The sequence below is a fragment of the Hesperophylax consimilis genome, chromosome 28 (genome assembly GCF_061612785.1).
Source record: "Hesperophylax consimilis isolate HC1 chromosome 28, BYU_Hcon_1.0, whole genome shotgun sequence".
In the NCBI taxonomy this organism is placed as follows: domain Eukaryota; kingdom Metazoa; phylum Arthropoda; class Insecta; order Trichoptera; family Limnephilidae; genus Hesperophylax; species Hesperophylax consimilis.
The window spans coordinates 14,243,534-14,267,441 of record NC_142863.1 but is presented as its reverse complement, the minus strand read 5'-3'; the positions used below and the strand labels follow the sequence as shown (position 1 = coordinate 14,267,441).

Below are 23,908 nucleotides of genomic sequence, written 5' to 3'. Positions count from 1 at the left end.
CCTACCTGGTGCATTACGAGTCATATGAACAAAAACATCACGTGACCTGAAATGCGCGTCACTACAGTGTTGCCAGTAGGGAGAGAAAGTGTGGCAAGTGGAGAAAAGGGGCAAATATAGGGAATAAACACGCGCGAAACGCAAATGAAAAGGGCGAAAGAGCAAGCTCTCTCTCATAATGGATTCCAGGCATCGATGGAAACAAAATATAAATTTTATTGGTAGGTAAAATTATTTTATTTTTTTCTTCAAAGAATTGAGTTTTGTATATGGACAAAAATATACATTCATATAATTTGCTAAAAACGTTTTTTCCTAAAATAATTAAATTAGCGCCTCTACAAACGACCAGTTTATGACAATAATACACAGTAATTTTATTTTTGTTTTTATTCATAAACTGATTTTATTATTTACAAAAATAGTACACACGGTACACAAAACTTTGTTTTTTTTTTTTATGCAGTAGTAATAAAAAACATGCATTATATAAAAAATATAAAGGTAACCCTAGCGATAACGATGTACTTTTTAATATACAAAAAGAGTTAGTAACTTGAAGATGAAGAGTTAGTAAATGAACTGGACTATTATAGTTTTCTTGCTTTCTTTAACTAAATAAATCTTATTTTATAAATCTCGAATTTAATACCATTCGACTATTTTGGCATTATTATTTTTGCGTTTCAACGGAAACCACTAATATTATTTTTCATAACATCCCTGTGGAGGGATAAAAGAAGACAAATGATTTACATAAAGCTTAGACCGCAAGCTAAATGTGGACGCGTCTGTTGTCATGCACAGAAAAGGCGTTATTTCATAGTTAATTCGTTAGCTAGCATTCGTATGCCGCCCTCGTCTCCTGCACTGCGCTTCATTCCGGATGATGCTAGGAAACGGTCTTCTGTCAAACTCTAGTATTTTTGTTTTAATACATATGATATGTATTTTATGTTTCGTCCAAATAATAATCTAGGATGTTGTTTCTTGTACAAAATAACAATTCTTTGCAGTGATTAAAACTAAATGGTTGAAATAACTTAATGCTGATGAAGTTATGTTAATTTTATTGTGGGGGTCAATAAATATAATTATTCCCTAACTTCTGGGGTTATCCCTCAATTGGAAGAGTAAATATCTCCCTAAAGGTTCTTATACTGTTTCAACACTTCAAAATTGTTTTACAACTGTAATTTCTTGCAAGATTATGATTTTTTATTTTTTTCCCTCTTTTATATAGTATATAAATTATAAGCGTACGCTTTTGTTTAGAAGAAAAGTGATATTAAACATTTAAAGTTGCTGATTTTTTTTTTTTCACGCTTGCAAAGGTTGGGTGGCAGATACTGTTAGTATCGCCCTGGTGAAAGATAGACCATAAGTCAGTATCGAAAAAAAGCTTAAAATGGCTTTAGCTGTGTTTTGTGACCAGATCTGAATAGCTAGGTACTTTCCAACCATCCCCTTTCCCATCTTATCACCGTCCCCACTCCCTGCAACCTCAATTGGGGAATTATTATTAAATAAGTGATGAGAATCGGGATAGGAGACTTATTTGCATATTATTCAAGACAAAGATTTGAATCTTGTTATAAATTATTTAATAAAATGAATAAACAATGCACGAATTTTCCCTACAAGATTCTCAGTGATACAGCAAAACTCTTATAAGGTTCTTCAAGGCAAGGGAAAATGAAAAAAAAAACTTATATAAGAAAACCTTGTAATGTGACTTCCAAAGAATGCAAATTTGTTATTTCATTATTCAAAGGACTGAAAAAACTGTACTCCTCATTTGGAAAACCTTACATGATGGTTTCACCGAATACTGGCTGGATGCAAAAGTGGGGATAATGTCGGGGGTTGATTGATTGTTTGTGTGTTTAGTTGGGGGTGGCATCGGGGTGCCTCTCGAGCAGCATGCCCACTCCCTGGCCCCCGGCGGCACAGGCGGCGATCACTCCGTACCTTCCGTCTTCTCGTACCAGACGATTGGCGGTGTGCATGGCGAGCCTCACCTGAAATAAATACATGACACATTGAAAAAAATGGCATGGCAGATCAAATCATAATAAACAGAAACAAGGGAGGCAATTTTCTTATACATACATTAAAACTAAAGTTAATAAATACAATATTAAAAAAAAAAAAATAGTCATGGTGAGGTTGATTTTTATAAGAAAAAAAAATAAAAATTCAGGAAGTGAAGATTGCGTCAATGAGAAGTTGAGACTTTCCCTTTCGAATCTCACCTCGTCGACGCAAAATACAGGGTGCGGCAGAGAGGACGGACGTTTTTGAGATGGGTAGTACTCTCCCCCTCCGTCTACGAGAGAGGTGGGGGGGTGCCGCTTGACTCGTTAGTTCCTAGCATTGTTTTACCAGCTGTCGTCATGGAGCCGTGGACGGTGAAGCACCGCGTTTTCGCCTATGATTGTTTCATCCGAAATAATGAGTCAGTCACCGTCGTACAGCGTGAGTTTCGTCGCCACTTCAACATTCATCGGAATAGAGCTGTTCCCTCTCGAAACACCATCCTTCGTTGGGTTGAATCACTTCGCAGGCGTGGTGAACTGATCAACAGAAGACCAAGAGGAGCTCCGTGAATAGTTCGAACTCCTGAAAATGGGGACATGGGGACACCTCAAGGCTAGAGTATACGAGAACAAGCCCCGAACTCTGGACGAATTGAAGGACGCAATTCGCGTGGAAGTCGCCCAACTTGAGAGAGCGATGCTGGAGAGAGTCTACGCGAACTTCCAAGAACGCCTCCAGCACTGCATCAACGATTTCGGCCACCACATGCCTGATGTGATTTTCCACACTTGACTGTCTCAAATGCTATTTCCTCGCGAACCTGATTCCATCAATAAATTTGTTTTTGAGTAAAAATTAACTATTTTATGATTTTTTTAAAACCGTCCGTCCTCTCTGCCGCACCCTGTATATCAATATTTTAATAAATTTGGTTCAGGAGCAATGGTTCTCTCGGCCGGGAGAACCATTGGCAGGTTGGTCTAGGCACGAAGATTATCACCAGGAACATAAGAGTCACACATTCCAAAAAAGCCGAGTTCTCGATATAGCCTAGCAGCAGTCTGAATATGTGGGTAGCAACATGCCCCTCTCTTCTTAGCTGCAGGGAGTCCTAGCATGCCCAGAAGAAAGTTCGTAGGGTAGATGAGGGATGATGGCCGCATGTAGAGAAATCTCAGGATCTCATAAGGGAGCACTCCATTAACCATTAATAGTATGAAAGAACATGTTGCCAACATCGTTCACCCGTACTACTGCAAATCGCAAATCTACGCACAGTGGCACCCTGTCTTTTTTTCTGCCTAAATAACAAATGCATAACCTTCATTGCATAGCCGCTTTGATAATCTGTGCAGTTTGGTCATGGCTCAGTGACAGTCCGCATGCTTCCATGCCATATTTCTCTTTGTTTCTATTGTCTATGGATCACACTTTCCGCAGAAATTAATCAGAGAGGATCCAATATTATTATTTTTCTCTTATTCCGCTTCACTCTTATTATGCAATATTTCACTTTCAAATAAATGGATTTAACTTTATTAATTCAAAACATGATTTATTATGTCACTTACACGATATGTCAATTAGTATGCTGCGGCGACTATGTTCATATCAAGAGTTGGATTGTATTCAAAATATCATATTAGAATTAAATCACAAACCAGTCTATACAAACCTAGCGTAGCCCACAAACTACTTGAAAACTGGGATATAACTCTAAAGGGGACGCGAGCAGGCGTTATTAAAGGTTCCCCAACATTTATAGTAACTTTTAGTAATAATATAACTAAATTCAAGTATTAATTCAAAGTAAACATTCTATATTTACCGTGAAGCGGAATTCGTAACCTTTACCTCCAATATTTTATTATTTAAATAAATTTATATACTTCTGTCCTGGCACTTAGAGTTCTTGCTTCCCTCACATCCATAAATCGTCTTCTTATATGCACTAATCTATTTTTTAAACACTGCAGAGACAAACTGAAACTGTGGGCGTGTCGATGTGCCTGAAGAAAGCTCAATTTTACCTTACTTTGTGTGAAATCGTTAATCATTTTCAAATATTGAAATATTTTTATAATCAGATAATCAATTTCATGGTATCTTCTGGGCTTACATAAAACAGTATGGTATAATTATTAGTTCAATAGCAGCCAAGGTGTATATAAAATGATAATATACTCACTCCAGTGGCGGCGAAGGGATGACCAATGGACAGTGATCCTCCCCAGTTGTTCCATTTGCTCATGTCAGGGGCTCCAACCTGTAATCCAACACCCAACCATTAGAGACGCACAAACATTCTTTACAAACTAAACGTGTACCTCTATTAGTGAAAGCTGCAGATTTATAGCGCATAATATGTACATATTGTACATACTAAATATGCTCAAAATTAAAACAGGTATTTTGTGAAGACAAACAAACACAGCTGTAGATCTTTTGTAAAATCTCCATTTTTTGTTTAAAATTAAGGTGTCATGATTACGATTCCATTTTGTAAACTTATTCACACAAAAAGTGAAAGGATAGGAACACATGCGAAAATTGTTAGAATACAATGGTAAAATGATCAGAGAGTGCAAGCTAGATGGTTGTAATAGCAAATACCCTAAAATATTAATAAAACTACAGTAAAATATTGATTGTATTTACTTATATACATATATACATATAAATATTTTTTTTTCATTTACTTCTTATTATAAATTACATATTATCAACCTGTTCTATCAATTTTAAATTATTTTTATGTCATCTGCACTTTTAAAACTGGTTTTAAAATATTATGTGCACCTAAATGGAAAATAATATGTACCATGTAATATGTTCATTTTTTAAGTTTATTTTGTTATTGTTATTTATTGGTGTTGTTTTAAAAATAAAATCCTTCATTGATAAGGGCGTTGAAATTAATAAATAAATAAAATTAATTAAAATATTGACTGTCAACTCTGGCCTCTAGAGGTGCTAGTCTAGCATGGCATAATCATGCATAAAATCTATTAAAACCGAAATATTAATTTACCACAGCAAATACAGAAGGTAACATTGGCCGATTTTGATGCAATTCAAAAGAGATCGGGTCAATGACATTACAAATGTCATCTGAAGAAACATGAAGTTAGGAACAAAACGTGAAATGCGAAAATTACCATGTTTTTGAGGTTTAGAAGTGGCGCTAGTCTAAAAAAATCTTACATGAATATTATTAGGAGTAAAGATTTTAACCCGAACAGTATACGGCCCTCTTCCTTGTATATATCAACGCTACAGCGGCGTAGTAAGGAATCTTTATAAGTAAGAGTGCCTGCACATAAATATTGAATAGTTTCAGAAGCTCTTGAAAAATTGACGTAAGCATTTCACAAAAACTGATAAAAATTTTGATACAAAAATTAATATCTATGACAATAATCTCTAATGTCTATGACATAACATCCAAACAGCTAACAAATCATTGCAAATATGTACATGTGAGGGAGATCTTACGTTCTGATTTAAAAAATTATCTGATTAGACTAAAAAATCATTAACAGATCCTGGATACTTGTGGAAAAATAGGGCCTCACCTTTAGAGAAAAATATATTTATTTTTTTTAAATAAAAAAGAACATTTCATGGAAAACACTTATTTTAAGCGTAGCTTCGTAATTGTAGTGACGTCGATGAATCTCGGCGTATAACATCCGTAATCGGATGAAACTGCATCCGTAATCGGATGCACTCTTTACGCAGATGGCGAAGTGGTTGAAATTCCCGCTAGTTTTGATTGATGTCGAAAAAATGTCACCCAGATGAATGTTTTATTTTATTTTCTGAAGTTCAGGCACAGTTTTTCATTAAAATGTTTTCTGATAATTTTCTAAAGAACTTTGCCACATTGTAAAATAAAACCATATCCGAAAACCAGTTTGTAAGTAGGATATTTTACACTTCAACGCATATTTGATAGGCCTGATACTTTTTTTTTTTTTTCGTATTATTTCGCAGAGCATCACTTAAAAAGGTCTATGCTGTAAATTTTAGAACGGTTTACCTATATCCCTCTATATATTATCCTCTTCTCCTGATAACAATTTAATCAATAACTGAAACAGACTTAGAATCGACATTTAACGGGAACCTTTCAATAAAAAAATAAAAACAAAATGGCGCTGATGACTTTGTCACACATGAATTTCTGGGAAACAACTGGGCCTAAGATTGAGTTGATTCACCGAAATTCAAACATTTTCGTCAAATTGTCAATCAGCACAATTTTGTTTTTTTTTTACATTTAAAAGGTTTCTGTTAAAAACCGAATCTAGGTCCCGTTTCAACTTTCTTTCAAATTGTGAACAGCTAAAAAGCATAACATGGAAATTTTTTATTTCTTCTGATCAAAAATTGTTCAAAAGCTGAAACAGAACTAGAATCTTCATTTAAAAGGGACATTTCAAATGTAAAAAAGAAACATGTCGCTAAAAATATTTCAATACATTAGAAGCCCGCAGAAAAATATTTTTAGGCAAACACTTTTTTAAGTTAATCTCTGGTACAATTCACAATCCGCCTTTGTTGAAAGAGGTTAACTTTTATGTCCCTAACAATTATTTTTTTTTATTTTTTTTATTGTACAACAGAACATTCGTTCCAGTTACAGTACAATTTTACAAACAGTATAATTTTACATCATATTTTATATATTTTACAGCATTTGGGTAAGTGGCTCTTCAATAATTGTTTTAGGTCGTTTAAAGAACAGTCATTTACATCCAAATTCTTTGCTAGTTCGTTCAACAGCACCACTCCCCTCGTCATGCTATGCTTTGCCAGGACGTCGGTTTTGCCTTTTGGTACTCTAAATAAGTCATGGTATCGACTTCGGCTGTAGTGGTCTGGTACATATAAATCATAGCATCCCAAGAGGAATGGGCTATCAATAAAATTGTTCCAAATTTTGAAAGATATAGTGGCTAGGCTTGCTTTCCGCCTAGTTTCCAGACTCACAGAATTGGTTTCCTCAAGTAAGTCGATATGGTGCATGAATCTGGGATAGGTTCCATGCGTCCGCATATAGACATACCTGAGGAATTTCTTCTGGATTTGCTCTATCATTTCAATGTACTTCTGGTGATACGGTGCCCAAACATCGCTCGCATACTCCAGCTTGCTTCTCAGTATGCCATAGAACAATGCTAACATAGCATCTTGGTTATTGAACTGCTTGCATGTCCTAATGACGAACCCAAGAAGTTTGTAGCAAGACTGAGTGAGCTGCGATATATGGCCAGAGAATTTCAGTTCGGGATCAAAGACGACACCGAGATCCTTTACGGAATTTACACGTGATAGTGCTTCGCCCTTTATCTTATAATCGTAAAGTATAGTGTTTAAAGAGCGAGTGTAAGACATAGTGACACATTTTTTTGTATTGAAATCTAATTTGTTTATCAACGACCATTCAGATAGTGCATCCAGATCAGCTTGCATTTTAAGACAGTCTTGTTGGGAGCTTTTTCTATTAGAATTTTAAGGTCATCTGCAAACAGTAGACATTTACTATTCTTAACATAGTTTTGGATGTCATTTATTAGTATTAGAAACAACAGCAGTCCGAGGTTAGACCCTTGAGGAATTCCAGATTTCGCTGAGAATTTTTTTGAATTATGTCCATTTACCGAAACAAATTGTTTTCTGGATTTTAAATATGATGAGAAAAAGTTTATATTATATTATATTATACTCGAGGGAGATCCCATGCACTCTTATATGTTCCGAAAGCGAGGACTTCTGCCTATCAGAACGCGCCAATAAACAGAGCGACTCAACTGCTTAACGATTCTGCATTAGCCATCGACATTTTCAATGTCACCTACAGACAATTCAGTAACTATCTTTTAACACATATCACAAAATAGTAAAACTGCCTCTGTAAACTTTTTAATTTGTAATCTTCTCCATGATATATTGGTGTATAACCGTTTTATGGAGAACATGAAAAAATAAATAAATAAATAATAAATAAATAAATAAATGGCCATTTGTTGATAATGTTGTATTTTAATATCTGTAGAAAATCCCAATTCCATAAGTGTAGTCTTTCACAAACACCGTGTAATAAACTAATCTAAAAAAAGTGGTTTGATATAATTTTTTTCTCTAAAGGTGAGGCCCTGATTTTTCGACAAGTATTCAGGCCCTAATCATTAATATCATACACAATAAATAGATAAATCACAGAGTAATGCATCATTGTATTCGGAATGTCAAAATATAATGTATTATCAACTTTGATCACTTAATTGTTCAAAGGTTTCTAGCACAAAAGATAATGTTTTCTTACCTTGGTCTGCTTGCCGAGGTATGTTTGGGCAAACCAGTCTGAGTCCATTGCCTTCAGATTGGCCAAGATCTGTCCCTGTAATATAAAAAAAACAATATTAATCAATATGATGGGATGATAATGAAAGGAACGAGGTTGAGGAATCGAGTTTATTTGCCTAAACTCGGAATCGAACTCAAGTTCATAAAATAAGTGGAACGATACACCTCTACTTAGAACTGGTCGCAAATGGCGAGGGTCCGCAGCCAGTGAAGATCATTTGTGGAGGAGATCAGATCCCACCCTGGGATACATAGTGATGATGATGACACAATGTGGTGGAATCAAGTAAAATAAGTAAATAATTCTTATTTTGCTGGGGAAAATAACCGTGATCACTGGTCTCCATGCAGCGCAGGACCGTTAGGAGTGGAGGAGTTTTGTTCACCCAGGAAATTATATTATGGGCGATAAGCCTCAGGTATGAGACAACGATTAAAGAAGAAGAAAATGGGACTTACTGCAAAAGCTTCGTGAATTTCCCAGGTGTCGATGTCCCCCATCTCCAGTCCAGCCTTCTCCAGAACCTTGGGGATGGCGTAGGCAGGGCCAAGCAGCAGCTGGTCAACGGGATCCTAACACCAACAAATCATTACTATATAGTACATAATATACCTTGTGTTTTTTACTTTTGAAATATAATATTGTGGATATTTATTTTATAAATATGGATAACGATGATGTGCACCGAACCCCTGTTATTCTTCATTGAAAAGTCGCAAATACCTTGGACATGCACTAATGCCAGAATACGTACTTAACCCTTCAAGCCTTGGAAGGACATTACTAGCCACAAACATCACATTTAAGGATCACACCACAGACCCGCTTAGGGACAGATCTGACCCCGGGCGTTCATACATTAATGTTATTAGATATGGTAGCAGAAGTCGGGGACGCCCGAGGAAGACATGGCACGATTGAGTGAATCAGATACTTGAGTCGGGCCATGTCAAGAGTTCGAATAATCGAAGAGTATGTATGAGACTATGTGTGAATGTGAATGAGGCAAGAAGTGTGTGCCAAGACTGAGTTTTTTGCGATCCGTCCTCTCTGCCTACCCCTGTAGCGAAACGACGTGATGGTTAGTTAGTTACTGGATATGTGATTTGTTTGCTGTTAGAAAAAGAAATAGTTTCTAATTTTTTCTGAAATATTTCAAATTGTTTCTGGGGATAAAATTCTAAAAATTGTCAAAGTCAAGTCAAAGATTATAAAATTGTCAGGATTTTTCCATTGACAGTTGAACATTTAAAAAAATTATTAAAATTTCTTATTGTATAAACCGCATAAAAAGTGAAGCCACAGATTTCTTACCTCATAATTCCCTAAACAAAAGGAATGTGTTTTATTTTTATCGAATTCTCTCAAAATTATGGACGTTTCGAATCAAAATGTTTCGGTAAGTTTTTTAAAAAACGTTTTTCATGTTTGATATAAAACATTTATATTTAGAAATCAATGTTTATTTCAAATAATATTTCCTGTGGGCTGCCCCACGTAAAGTTGTGAGAAGCAACTCCACATACTGTGAGGAGAGGTTAGGTTTGCTATGGACAGAGTCCACTGAAATAGCGCAGGACAGGGAACAAGATGAGATTAAATATTGGCATACGCTAAATAAGATATAATAGAAAAAACTTAATATATTTTACCTGTGAGACGTAAACAAAGTCCCTGAGGTAAGCTTTGGGCTTGAATCCCAACTCCTTGGCGCGCTTCTCCGACATGATGAGGCAAGCGGAGGCTCCATCAGTCTACAAAAAAAAACATAAGTTTAACAATGGAAAAAACAAACACAAAGAAAACAGAACGATCCAAATGGAAGAACAAATCTTTGCGGACTTAATAATAAAATAAAAACTATGTGACACCTCACAAGAGCTAACATATTATAATAATAATAATAATATTTGGATGATTTTTATAGTGCCGTTTTTGTGTAAAATCACCTCAAGGGCGCTGTACAAGTACAGGGTTTTCCAATAAGAGGTGTTATTTTGAATAGCCCGCTATTTCGGTAGATGTTACTTTTGAAGCTGTCATTTTTTGACATTTGACAAGTAGAAACTACGCCATTAATAAAAATGGAACGATACACGCTTCAACAACGCATTGAAATTATTAAAATTCATTTGAGTGAATCAAATGCAAATCATCTTGAGTGATGAGGCCCATTTCCACCTCGGTGGCTTCGTCAACAAGCAAAATTGTCGAATCTGGGGCTCGGAAAACCCAAGAGTTATTGTTGAAAAGCCTCCTTATCCTCAACGTGTGACTGTTTGGTGCGGTTTATGATCCGGCGGAGCCATTGGACCTTACTTTTTTGAAAATGAGGTTGGAGCAACAGTTACGGTGAATAGATTGCGCTATTGAGAGATGATTAATGATTTTTTATTGCCGGAATTGGATGGTATTGATCTGGACAACGTTTACTTTCAACAAGACGGCGCTACGTGCCACACAAGCAACGAAACCATTGATCTTTTACGATTGAATATCAAAATAACACCTCTTATTGGAAAACCCTGTATATAATACATTTCTACTATGTTATTAATAACTATATATGGAGATAATATACAGTACAATACTTACCTGGTAGGTCACTTGAGATTAACGCTTAATTAACATTAACTAATTGTTTATTAGCGAAATTTAGATACAGGATTTAGGACATAATTAGATATAACTGGACTTTCTCTCAGAAATGGTATATTTAATTTAAGGGTATGACAGCTTAAAAAGGTAAGTTTTTAGTTTAGACCTGAATTCTGTTGGACTTGTTATGGATCTTAGTTCTAGAGGGAGTTTATTCCAAGCCTTCGGCCCAGATACTCCGAAAGCGCGATCACCAAACTTAGTATTTGGCTTGCGCTTAGGTTCCATCAGTCTGCCTACAGCTGATGATGTTGCTGATCTAAGAGTTGACTGCCTCAGACCAGTGTTTTCCTTGACGTATAGTTCAGAGATGTAGGGTGGGGCCATTTCATTGATGGATTTAAACACCATCCAGCACAATTTGCACAGATTTTCCAGCACACTATACTATTTATTGATCAAAGCTTACTTTGCTGTGAAGATGTTTTTTTTTCATTTCTTTATTAATTTAACATGATAATACCTACATTAGTAGTTATCCCAAATATATCCCAAAAAGTATGTTTCTAATTTTATCTTATCTATTTAAATAAATAAAAATGTTCAAAATCTTAAATCTCCGATAGTTCTTCATTGATTGCTTTGAAATTTTGACTCAACATTGCATTTGAATACGCGTGTTTTTATTTACCTATATTATAAATATGTCACCTGTGACAGGTAAAATATGCTTTTTTTTAAAACAGCGCCATCTGTTTGATGTAAAATTCTTTTTTCACTATTAACTATTTTCAGGCAGGTAGGTACCATAATATGTATTGAAAAATGCGAATAAGAAAGTCAAAATAATCATGATAATTTTACATTTGAAAAAAGAGTCTTTACTGAACCATTGAACCGGAAACAGAACGTACAAACAAATTTACAGACAGAAGAAATGCAAAACGGTTGAGTTAAAACAGGACTTACGAGGAAGGAGGAGTTGGCGGCCGTGACAGTGCCGTGGGGCTTGATGAAGGCCGGCTTCAGTTTAGCCAGTGCCTCCGGAGAGGAGACGCGGATCCCATTGTCCTTGTCCACAAGCTTATCCTTGCCATCAACTGAAACATTACAAATACATTCAATAACACCAAACAAACAACTAACAAACAAAGAATCAAATATAATCAATAAACTACCACAACATGTCATCGATTCTTATTTGGAAAGAAGAAAGAATTAACTTATTTTAAATTTAAATGCAGGGCTCTGGCCCTAGGGGTTAAATAGATTCCCTATCTGTACTCAGTAGTCACAATCAGAAGTATACTGCTGTGGTAAACAAAAACACAGTGTCTAGTAGACAGTGTGTTTTTAGTTACCGTGGCAGTATAGGTCTCTAGGAGAAATAGCCGGTTGGCTGGCCTGTGAAACGAACAAGTTGTTGAGGACTCACCTTTCACGGGGACAACATCGGTGAAATAGCCCGCATCGGCCGCCTTCTGCGCGAAGGTGTGCGATCGAAGTGCATAGTCGTCTTGCTCTTGGCGCGACGCCGCAAAGGCAGCAGCCAAACGGTCGGCTGAGGTTCCCATGGTCTCGCCAGTCGAGAACTCAGCCACTGCTGGCAGCTAATATTTAAAAAAAAAATTATAATTTGTATAGTGTGCCAGGGAATGATAACCTTTTATCGTCGGCTTACTGCCAGAAGTCACTAACTAAATGTTGATTCTGAGATAATCGATGTTAAAGTTTTAGCTAACTTTAATCACTTATATCCAAGTTAATACAGGGTGTCCGGGGTGAAAGTGCAATAACTTCGGGAGGTGATTCTACATGATGGTGGAAGTAAAAAAGATAATTAACTTTTTTTGAAATTTCAACTTTTAGATGTACTTTTCAGCTACAAACGAAAAATTGCACCGGTGTGTGCGTACTGCATTATTATTGCTTTTGGATCATTTGAAATCGACCGGCCGATCCCAGAACTAACACCCGCTACCCCCCCCTTCCCGCGCTTTACAGCTGGTAACAGGACAGGTGTGATTTGTTTACTTTAAAGAAATATTATGAACAAATACCTCACATGTACTCACTATACTTGTGGGTTACATAACTCGATAATGGGTTAGAGGGCCTGAAGGCCGCCCGTTACGTAACAAGAGATTCATTCATTAATTCTTCTGATAGCTGATTAATTCAATGATCGTTTCATGCCATGAAAAAGATAAGTATTTTTATTTTTTTTTATTTTTTTTATTTTATTGATTTATTGTGAAAAACAGTATAATCCATTTACATTTCACAAATAACAGTTTATAAATTACAGTTTATAATAAGTAAGTACATACATTTATTTGCATGGGTAAGTACATCAATACTATCTGATTAACCAGATTTGTTAAATAGTATGCTTATTGCCATCTTAAATTCTCTTTGGTTCAAATTGAAAATGTCAATCACCGAAGAAATGTGATTTAACAAAGTAGTTATTCTTCCCAAAGGCATGATCATTGGTAGGTTGGTCCTGCCCCTTGGAAAAATAAATAATCTGTGCTGTCTAGCTCTGATGAAATTATCAGGGACATAAAAAGAAATTCGTTCCAGAATATCTGGATTGCAAATGTGCCCATTTAGCAGCTTGTGCGCCACTAACACCATTGCAATATTTCTCCTAACGTCTAGACGTTCTATCCCCAGCATTCCGGCAAGAAAATCAGAGGGATACAATAAAGGGTAATATCCGAACTCTCGCATGTAGAGGTATCGCATAAACTTTTTTTGGCACCTTTTCTACATCATTTGAGTAAAGGGCAAATTTTCAATCCACATTCACGACAACATACTTACAACACAGTTGGAAGACACCAACACACTTTCTGTATAAATTCGTATTATTATTTTAGTGCAGTTTTTCGAATTTGGTTTAAAACATCATAAAACAGACGATTTTGAAGCGCATTGTAATAACTTCGAACTCTCGGTTTACGCGTCACTGGCAAATAATAAACAACGTCACCAGTCTCGTGCTCGACAAGCACGCAATGAATTTATCGGGGAAGTGTGTACCTCCACTAAGGATTTTTAGTTTGTATGTCTTTTTGTATGGAAAAAAACTTTGACACACATTGGACCCCGGACACCCTGTATAATAACAAAGTCGGCTTATTAAAATAAGCTTTTATTCATCTATTACAACTGTTTTTGAGTGAATTTAACTTTTTCGTTTTATTCATTTAGTGACTTTTGCAAACATCATGATGTAAAAACAATTGGCAATATTTTTTGTCTGGCAAAAAGTCGCCAGAATGTTATAGTGATTTTTAAGTATAATTTTTAGGCATATTTTATGTGCATTGCTTTCCTACTTTCAAAAGTTGTAAAACATATTAGTGATTGTGCAATAACAATTATTGGTATTATATGCACTTGTGACTTTTAAGATGCTCAATTAGCTATAAACAATGTGTTATTTGTTTCAATTCGATATCAACTCTATAAAGCATGATAAAATAGGTAGATTGTGACTTCTAACTCAGTTACACAAAAATGTCACTTAATGACTTCCGTCAGTAAACCGACGATTTATATATAGGAGTTCCACGACAAAAAAGAACATTGATGAAAACTAAAACCGACAGCAGTAAAGTGTTCTTGTGTACTTTACGGCGCTAGCTGATACGAACTCATAAAAGTCATTCTATCTCCCTATATTACTGTGATATATGATTTAAGCAGTGTAAAGAGGCAACACCACGCTTTGTATTTGCATTTAAAAGATAACCATAGACACTTTTAAATAATTATAATATGCATATTCCAAAAGTCATCGACCGCAATCGCTTTCATGTTCGAAAGATTTGTCAAGGTTTGCGAAAGTTTTATTACTCATTTTCATACAAAATGAAAACAAAAGTGAAGCAACAGTAATCTTTGTAATTCGTATGTAATTAATTTTTTTTTAGTTTCGATAAAGTAATACTTTTGCTGTTTACAAGAAAAAAATAATTTGTAAGTGACATAATAATCATAAAAAAATTCCTCTATTTTTCATATCAACATTTTAATATTTTTAATTGCATACGTCTGTTTACAATATTATAATCTGAAAGAGTCTTTGTTTGTGGTTTCAAAAAAAGTATTTTATTTTTGATATGTTCAAAATCTATTTTAAAATTAATCTCATACGGGAATATTTCTAAATAAATCGTGAATCTTTTAAAGTAACTTGATGACAAAATTTCAAATTAATTAAGGGTTAAAGCTGTACATACCTCAGGCACGAAGAAGTCGGGCCTCAGAGAAGCCAAGAGCTGTAGCCTGGCCAGAGGTGTCTTGGCTTTGTTGGCGCGCAGCAGCAGGGAGCGCATCTTGCGGCTGTGGCGGATGGGCACGTCGGACATGAACTCCACACCGCCAGCTACGATGATATCGTACACACCGCAGGCAATCATACCCACACCTGCAGCAAGCATGCACCAATATTACACTTCAACACATTGACAGACACTTGCTGGAAAATAGAGGTTTGTGATGCAACACACGCCATCACATGTGTTGTAAGTGTTCGCTTTGTGACACGAATAGAATAAAATCAATTAAACAATATGACTAATAATGATCAAATGGTGTAACCTGTGGTGATGGCCTGGTTGGAGCTGATGCAGGCCATGGTGACCGTGTGGGCCGGTGTCTTGTCGCTGAAGCCGGCCGTCAGGGCCGCCTCACGCGCCACATTGGCAGTCTTCACCTCCTGGATGACTGTGCCATACACAATATAGTCCACCAGCTCCTTGTTCAGCCCTGTCTTCTGCAGGAGACCGCTGAAGGGAGGGAAAACATTTGTTATGTATGTTTTTAGGAACTGTAATGATCTTATATTAATATTATTCTGAGGACTATTATAGCGTAATAACAGTCAAGGGACTGTAATTAACACAATAGACTGTAATGAAAATGAATTATGAATTTTAACTGATATCTAATAAAATTGTTTAAAACCACCAGATATAGACAGATCGATGAAGAAAAAAGTTTCTTTCAAAACGAAAAATAAATTATATTATCGTGATTTATTTTTGGGGTACTATGCCGCATTGCGCTACCTCCTTCTTTAACCAACACTTCGAACAGAGTTATAGTGTCCATCATCAGAGCAGATGTGTATATGTCTGTAGGTAGTGGCCACTAAGCAGAAATCATCAGAAGTGTAATCCACGTGGATTTGAAAGAAAAATAACGTCGCCAATTGATATTGGACACCAGACAGGGAAATCAAATTGATTATCTACACAAGAAAGCAGTTCGATATATGAAAATGACGATTTCACCAGATGTAAGAAAAAATTGAGCTTATTTTCGACACACGGTCACACCCACAACACACTACCGCCACTAATGGCGATTGGTAGCCAGATAAAACAGAACAGTGCCAAACAACGTAATAAAAGTATATAGTACATACAGGTTAAGTAGGGTTCGATAAATGACAAAATCTGTGCATTAATGAAACTTTGGTCATACATTTGTAGCGGTAATAACTAGAAGGTTCGGGAACGTTCATACATGCAACCCGCATCGCATTACGGTACTCACTTGGTGCAAATGCGTTCGAGAATAATCCGTGCAATCGCAAGTAGATCGGTCGGCAGCTTCGCTATTATACTAGCAGCGTCATTTCACCGCCTTACTAGTAGGTTCTAACGCAATGTGGGTTGCAAGTATGAACGTTCCCGAACCTTCTAGTTATTACCGCTACACATTCATCTTGGGAGTATAAATGAATATCTGCAGAGTCTGCCCAAAAAGTGGTAAAACACCCCCCTAAGAAGTGGGGAATTTTTGAAAAATACACGTTTACAAACTAGATGGAGTGTGGTATAGTTTAATATGTTTTCGTTGGTGCTGAATCGAAAGACACCACCCCCAAGTCGATAGTATCAATATTTGGTGAGATAGACAGGTTTTCGGTAAAGAAACATGAAAATAACAAGGGTAACTCCTTAGAGGGGTGTACCATCACTTTAGTGTAGGCGGACTCTGCCGATCTTCATTTCGACTGCCAAGAAGAAAGTACGAGCATTTCACGAATGCACGAATTTCATAATTTGTTTTGTATATTTTTTTATTGATTTGTTTTTCTTGTTCTGTTTTGTCACGGAACTGTGGCGGTTAAAGCAGTATCGTATTGCTATGACGACAAAAACATGATGGAGACAATGAACTCACAGCAGTGCGTGGCGTGCCAGGTCATGGGGCATCATGCGGCTGTAGTCGGTGAAGGAGAGCAGGAAGGGGGTGCGCACTCCGTCCACCAGCACCACATTGTGCCCCGTCTTGTCCGTCACCGACTTCTTGCTCTTGGCCTGGAGAGCAGCCCCCACGCACAGGCTCCTGGCCGTGGCTGCCAATACAGAAAATAAATCATTATAATTATTATTTAAAGAGCAGGCAGCATTCTGCTGATGCATTCATATCTGATTTTGACAATAAGTTTAGTAATTGAGTGGTGGCAGGAAGCATTGATGATTAAGTAAGATCGTCAAATGGCCAATATAGCCAACCGAGTAGCGATATAGTTCCCCGGTCTTTGCACCGTACAGACAGGGGAGCTTTGTGAGACATTTGAAAAGTTCCCGATAAACGTAGATTTTAGATTTATTCCAGCTTTCCATCAAATTGTGATCAGCTGAGAAGTACAAAACATAACAGTTTAATCCCCAACGAGACGGACCGACACTGGCTTCATTCCAACAACAAACAACTCGCCTCACTATGTTCCAAGTAAGGTTAAATAATATTTGCAAAATACTCCTTCATCAACACGGACTGATGCCATTTAACTTACTACTCCATTTCACTACATTCTCTAAGTAAATTCTTTCCAAGTGATGTTAGATAATATTGGTATTTTTCCCATTAGTGACATGGACTGATGCCATTTGTACTTAGTACTTAGTCAAATATGGTTATTTATAAGTTATCAAACTTATGTATTCATAGCACCTTTGAAATGGTTAACAAATGTCATAATATTATATCTAAAACTAAAACACAGAAAAATAAATTTCACATTAAAAGGTGTAGTAACAGTTTCTACGCCAATTAGATGTTATATTTAGCTTCAATTAGTTGAATATTTGTATAAATCAAACCATTTAAAAACACAAATGGACTTGGAACCCTACACAGATGTGTCAAAAAACATCAATTATTATGTAAAAATATAAATATTCTTTCCAGCCACGTAACGCCAAAATAGTACAGTTTATAACCTTACCATAGTTAATGGATGCCGGGTTTACTCCCAGAGGAACTCGGAGGAGATTCTTGGCGATTAATGAAGCCATTGTAACTGAAAAACTGTGATAAAACTGCGGTAGACACCGCCGTAAAACTACTAGTTATAAGCAAAAAGTGAAGTAATTTCAAGATTTCAATGTGGACTATGACCTGTCAAAATAACGGCCCTATTTACTAATCCGTAATGATTACCAACGAGGTAGGAACTTTAAAAGGGACTTCGTCGTTACCTATTCGTGAATAAGAATAAGGCTTTAAAATACGAGTATTGCTAGTACAGAATAACATTTTAAGCATTATTTATTTTGGTGACCATGTTATTACTATACTTATATTAAGGGAGTTTAATATTAATACTATGCATGTAAAAGAAAAGGAGGAACGAGTAAAAAAAAGAAGTTACTTAGTTACAAACACTATTAAAAATTTATTTTAAAAAATGTGTAAAGAAGGGTTAGTCTTACTCTAGGCGTAATCTAGTCTTAAATTATAATTCTTATCTGTAACCGCGGATCTCCACGTTCACACTTATCACTGATAACACAAGCGGCAACTTGGATCCGAAGGGCGGAATTAGTTCAGCCTGGGCCAAGGCTCCGAAGGGCGGAGTCGGCAGACAGCAACTCCTGAAAGGGCAGCTTCCTGGGCGGAAGAGCCTCGGCGACCGCTCCAAGGGGGAGGACAGGAGGTTACTCGGCGGAGGCGAGATGGTACTCCTGAGAGGGCAGCTTCCTGGGCGGAAGAGCCTCTGCGACCGCTCCAAGGGGGAGGACAGGAGGTTTCTCGGCGGAGGCGAGATGGTAACTCCTGAGACGGCAGCTTCCTGGGCGGAAGAGCCTTGGAGACCCATCCAGGGGGAGGGCAGGAGTTACCTCGGCGGAGGCGAGATGGTAACTGCCGAGAGGGCAGCTTCCTGGGCGGAAGCGCCTCGGCGACCGCTCCAAGGGGGGGCGAGATGATGATGACTGTTGAGAGCTGCAAAATCGTGACTCCTAAGAGGCGAGATCGTGACTGATGAGAGGCGGGATGGGAACTGCCGAGAGGGCAGCTTCCTGGGCGGAAGCGCCTCGGCGACCGCTCCAAGGGGGGGCGAGATGATGTCTGTTGGTAGCTGAAAAAATCCGTCTTCAGCCTTAGCACCGTAGCACGCCTGTGGTGGGGTGCTGGAACTAAAGTGGTTCCGATTTACACCACTTCGGTACGTTGTTCGGGTCCATGGCGCTGGCATCGCCATTCTCACCGCTAGATTTATTATTATTTTAAAATATGTTAAAATTACATTTGTACAAAACACCTTCAAACAATTGCAATATAGTCTAGCCTTGGGCGAAGGTTTTTATTGCCCTTGAGTCGCTGGCTTAACGTTTCTCATTTCAGATTTACGGCTTGATGAGGGTCTAGGTCTAGAGCTAAATCTTCAGACTAATGGATGTATTTCTAGGTTGGCTTTCTAATTTTTTATTGCGGTTGCCGGCCGAGCTATACATTAAATATTTAAGGTCTAATAATGTGAACTGCCGCCTCAATCTGCGTGTAAAATTACAGAGACATGCGAGCGCACATCGAGCGCACATGTTTAATTTGACCGTTCTGTAAATTCAAGTCACGTAGATACCTAGGGACATATCAACCAGATAACTCAAACTCATTTTCATGAAGGTTTTTTTTTTCAACACATACACACATAAATATCAATATTTTACAAAATCGTAAATGCAAAAAGTTGTTGTTTATTGTCATTAAGTTGAATCAAATGATTGTTTTTTTTAATGCGTATTAAAAACGGTAGTCATATGTAAATATTTACCAAAATATTGAAAAGAAGTTAAGATTTATGAATGGTAAGATTTTTTTAAAGTTTTTGTTTTTAAAGCCTGTTTAAATTCAGCCAAATTCTGGAGATTAGTAAGAGCTGAGGGAAGTCTATTCCAGATGAGCGGGCCGAAAAGAGCGATCATAGTAAACGGCTCGATTTGACCTAGAAAGTTCGATTAGACGATTACTAACATCTAGATCTGCTGACCTTAAAGTAACCTGTCTATTGCTTAAGTTTTGTTGGACACATAGTTCCAATATATAGGCTATCAGCTAACATGGCTAACATTGCTATCATCATTTCAAGCACTGATTGGCTTCAGAATGGTGGTCTTTCACCAGGGCGATACTGAGAGTATAGATCTAGAGTATAGAGAATATAGCACCCTGGAACATGCCACAATGCCGCGAATATACTACTAGTAGTTCTGTGAACAATTTGCTGACCTAGGGTCCAAAATAGTTGGTTTCTAATCTTCTTTTAATAATTAGAAACCGAAATTTCCTCTGAAATCCCACCTAATTAATTATAAAGAATAGGTATATTTTATTTAACATTTTTAATTTGTTCATAGAAACGTCACTATATCAATGACAAAACTTTTTCCAAACATGTTTTATTCAGTCAGGTAGGTAATATAATATTGAAAAGCTCATTCAAAGTAAACCATCTAGTAAAAGTAAAGCTTGCTTAAATAAATAACTTGAAACGCGTGGCGGGATAGAGCTAGTTTATAAATAAAACATGTAAATGTTTCTTCAAAATCTTAAATGTCCAAAAGTTCTTCACCGATTGCTTTGAAATGACATGCACTATTGTTTTTTCTATCTGCACAGACAGACTAAGCCATAGCGACGCATGGCAGGGTACAGCTAGTATATTTATAAACATATTGTATAATCTACCATACCCAGTTTCCTCAGAATAACTAGTTATGTTCAGAGAAATGATTTTTTGAACGAATCCTTGGATACGGGGATAATCCTTATGGTGGCGTTTTCTCGCCACTCCATTCAACAATTCAACTTTTATAACTGGTTCACACACTAGGACGTTTTACAGGATTCGAAAAATCCTGAGGTAAAACGGAGCGTTTAGACACCAAAACAAACATTTTGTCTTCCGTTGTGCATGACCGATAAGTCCTAGCGTCTAAATTATTTTTTAAATCTATTCAATGTGATTTTTTTTTTTTTTTATAGAAAGACAAACATTCCCGGGTTATGAATAACCTGACAATATTTTAAAATCTCCTACTACCACTACAGTAAGCTGAAAATGTTGCTTGTGTTGTGATGGAGGACTTAGCCAGCCGAGGAATTGAACACACTACGCTCGGGTGGGACCCAAACGCGATGTCAACAAAGCCAACGACCGGTCTTTTAATTTTTTTATTTTATTAAATTTTTTAAATTTTTTTTATTTTATTATTTAATATTTGTGTTTTTACAATAAATACACAATTTTTACAAGTCATACTGTTTTAATTTATACTACACTTCCATTAAAAGCATTTGCTTGTGGATGGAAGAGGAGTGTACATTTGCGAAAAAAATAATATAACTTGGTTAAAAATAATTACAAAATTAAAATTCATCCAAATTGTTGTATTTGGAAAGAAGAAAAGAAAATATGATGTAGGATAATTTGTGATATTTTCAAGTGAAACTAGGGGAATCAGTTTTTTTGTTAATGATTTCCCTAAAATATTTTTTTATATAGTTCAATATTTGTTTTTATCATTAATACTTTTGATTTCTTCTGGTAATTTATTAAAGAAATGTTTTCCTTGGTGGGTATAATGGTGCTGGGCAAAAGAAGTGTGTAGTTTAGGGCATGCAAATATATATTTAAGTCTGGTTCGATTTTCAGTTATGAATGAGTATTCTTTGTTATCTGTTTCTTTTATAATTTGAATAATTGAATTTTTCATAAATAAATTTTTAAATGAAGGAACTTTGAATGCTTCGAATATGCGTTCAGTGGGGAAGTCTGGAGGTCAAGTTTTTGAACAATTTGTATGGGGGTCAGGCTAGTTTTGTAAGCTGCTCCCCAACTGATAATGGCATATTGTAGAACAGACTGTACTAAACCAGTCCTAAGTCTGAACTCAACTCCATATTATTTTGAAATTTTCCCATTTAAATTATATATATTATATAAGTCTACTAACACAAAAAAACTCAATTGAGATAATTGATAAGCATTATTTATTCAAAAAAATTACATTCCTTGGCAATAATTATAAAAACATACAATGTTTGTGCAAATTTACAAACTAGAGACAGTTTTAACAGCACTGACAAGTTTGTCTGTCTGTACATTTGTTTTCTTCTATATTAATAAGTATTTGGTATAATATTGCTCATGTTTAGAAAGTAATTACAGTAGAACCCCGTTAATTCGAACCCCGATAATTCGAAAAAACGCGTAATTCGAAATTTTCGCAAAAAAAATTTCCGCTGAAAAATTTTTTCATACAAATTTTTTTTTAATTCGAAATTCGTTAATTCGTAATTCGAAATTTATTTTTGTCCCCGCACGAAAATTTGTTCGTGTAATTCGAAAAAATTTGATTTTTGCGAAAATAAATCATAATATTTCGTAAATCTGAATCTAAAAGTCAGCCGTGGCGGTAAAACGCCGAAAAATGTATTTTTACGTGGTTATACATCGTCCTAATTAGTATTATTATTTTGTAAATCTGAATCGATTTACACTGGAATGTCGTATTTTTTCAAATTTATTTCGAATATCCGAGTTTGAAGGGCCGAGAAAATACATTTTACGCGGATATATGTCGTAGTTTTACGAGTTTACGCCAAATATCTGCATTTAAAGGGTCGGCCGCGACGAAACTCGGCCGCGTAATTTCGATTTACGCGTAAATATATCGTATTTTTACTAACTTTACTTCGAATATCCGCGTTGAAAAAATACGGCGCGACGGAAATCGGCCGAAAAATTTCGATCCATGCCGAAATATGACATATTTTTACGAATTTACTTCAAATATCTGAACTTAAAAGGCCGGCTGCGACGAAAAACAGCCGATAAAATTCGATTTACGCGGAAATATATCATATTTTTACGAATTTACATCAAATATCTGAATTTAAAGGGTCGGCCGCGACGGAAATCGGCCGCGCATTTTCGATTTACGCGGAAATATAACGTATTTTTACGAATTCAAATTCAGATATTTGAAATAAAGGGCCGGCCGCGACAGAAAATTACCGCGAAATCTCGATTTACGCGGAAATATATCGTATTTTTACGAATATCTCAATTTAAAGGGTAGGCCGCGACCGAAATCGGCAGCGAAATTTCGAGTTACGCGTAAATACACGGTGTCCGGAAACTCGTAGTACAAGCGGGAAACTGGAGAATCTACACCACATGGGGAACCCAAAAAAACATAAAGTTTTTTGATTTGAGCATTTTCAAAAAAAAAAAAAAAAACCAAAAAAAAATATTTTTCGGCTATTTTAGGGTTAAAATTTTTTCTGGTGTTTAGGGTTGAATAACAGATGTTTTAACCCTGCAGAGCAGAAATATTTTATGATTACACCGGGTTAAATGAAGGGTGATTTCAAAATAATGCTTCAAATCCGAGTTTCTTCATTTGTTTTACTTTCAAATAGTTTTAATTAGTTGGGTACTTTGATCTTCAGTAATAATTTATAAGAATTTGATTAAAAAAAAAAAAAAAAAAAAAAAAAAAAATCAACTTCAAACTCGATTTACTCGATAACGAAAGCTCAAATAAAAAAAATATATACTACAAAATCGACTCCAAA

The 23,908-nt window shown here is 36.2% G+C and overlaps 1 protein-coding gene across 1 annotated transcript; it reads right to left on the bottom strand.

The window, feature by feature from the left end:
- Positions 1–396: 396 nt before the first annotated feature.
- On the bottom strand, positions 397–18,453 carry Mtpbeta (mitochondrial trifunctional protein beta subunit). The gene is made up of 11 exons (XM_089648769.1): positions 18,270–18,453; positions 17,219–17,393; positions 15,626–15,813; positions 15,265–15,452; positions 12,447–12,621; positions 11,981–12,111; positions 10,066–10,167; positions 8,872–8,985; positions 8,372–8,446; positions 4,229–4,306; positions 397–2,021 (listed from the first exon to the last, which is right to left on the bottom strand). The coding sequence occupies exons 1-11, from the start codon at positions 18,337–18,339 to the stop codon at positions 1,887–1,889; spliced, it is 1,431 nt and encodes a 476-aa protein (XP_089504895.1). The 5' UTR covers positions 18,340–18,453; the 3' UTR covers positions 397–1,886.
- Between the last annotated feature and the right edge of the window lie 5,455 nt (positions 18,454–23,908).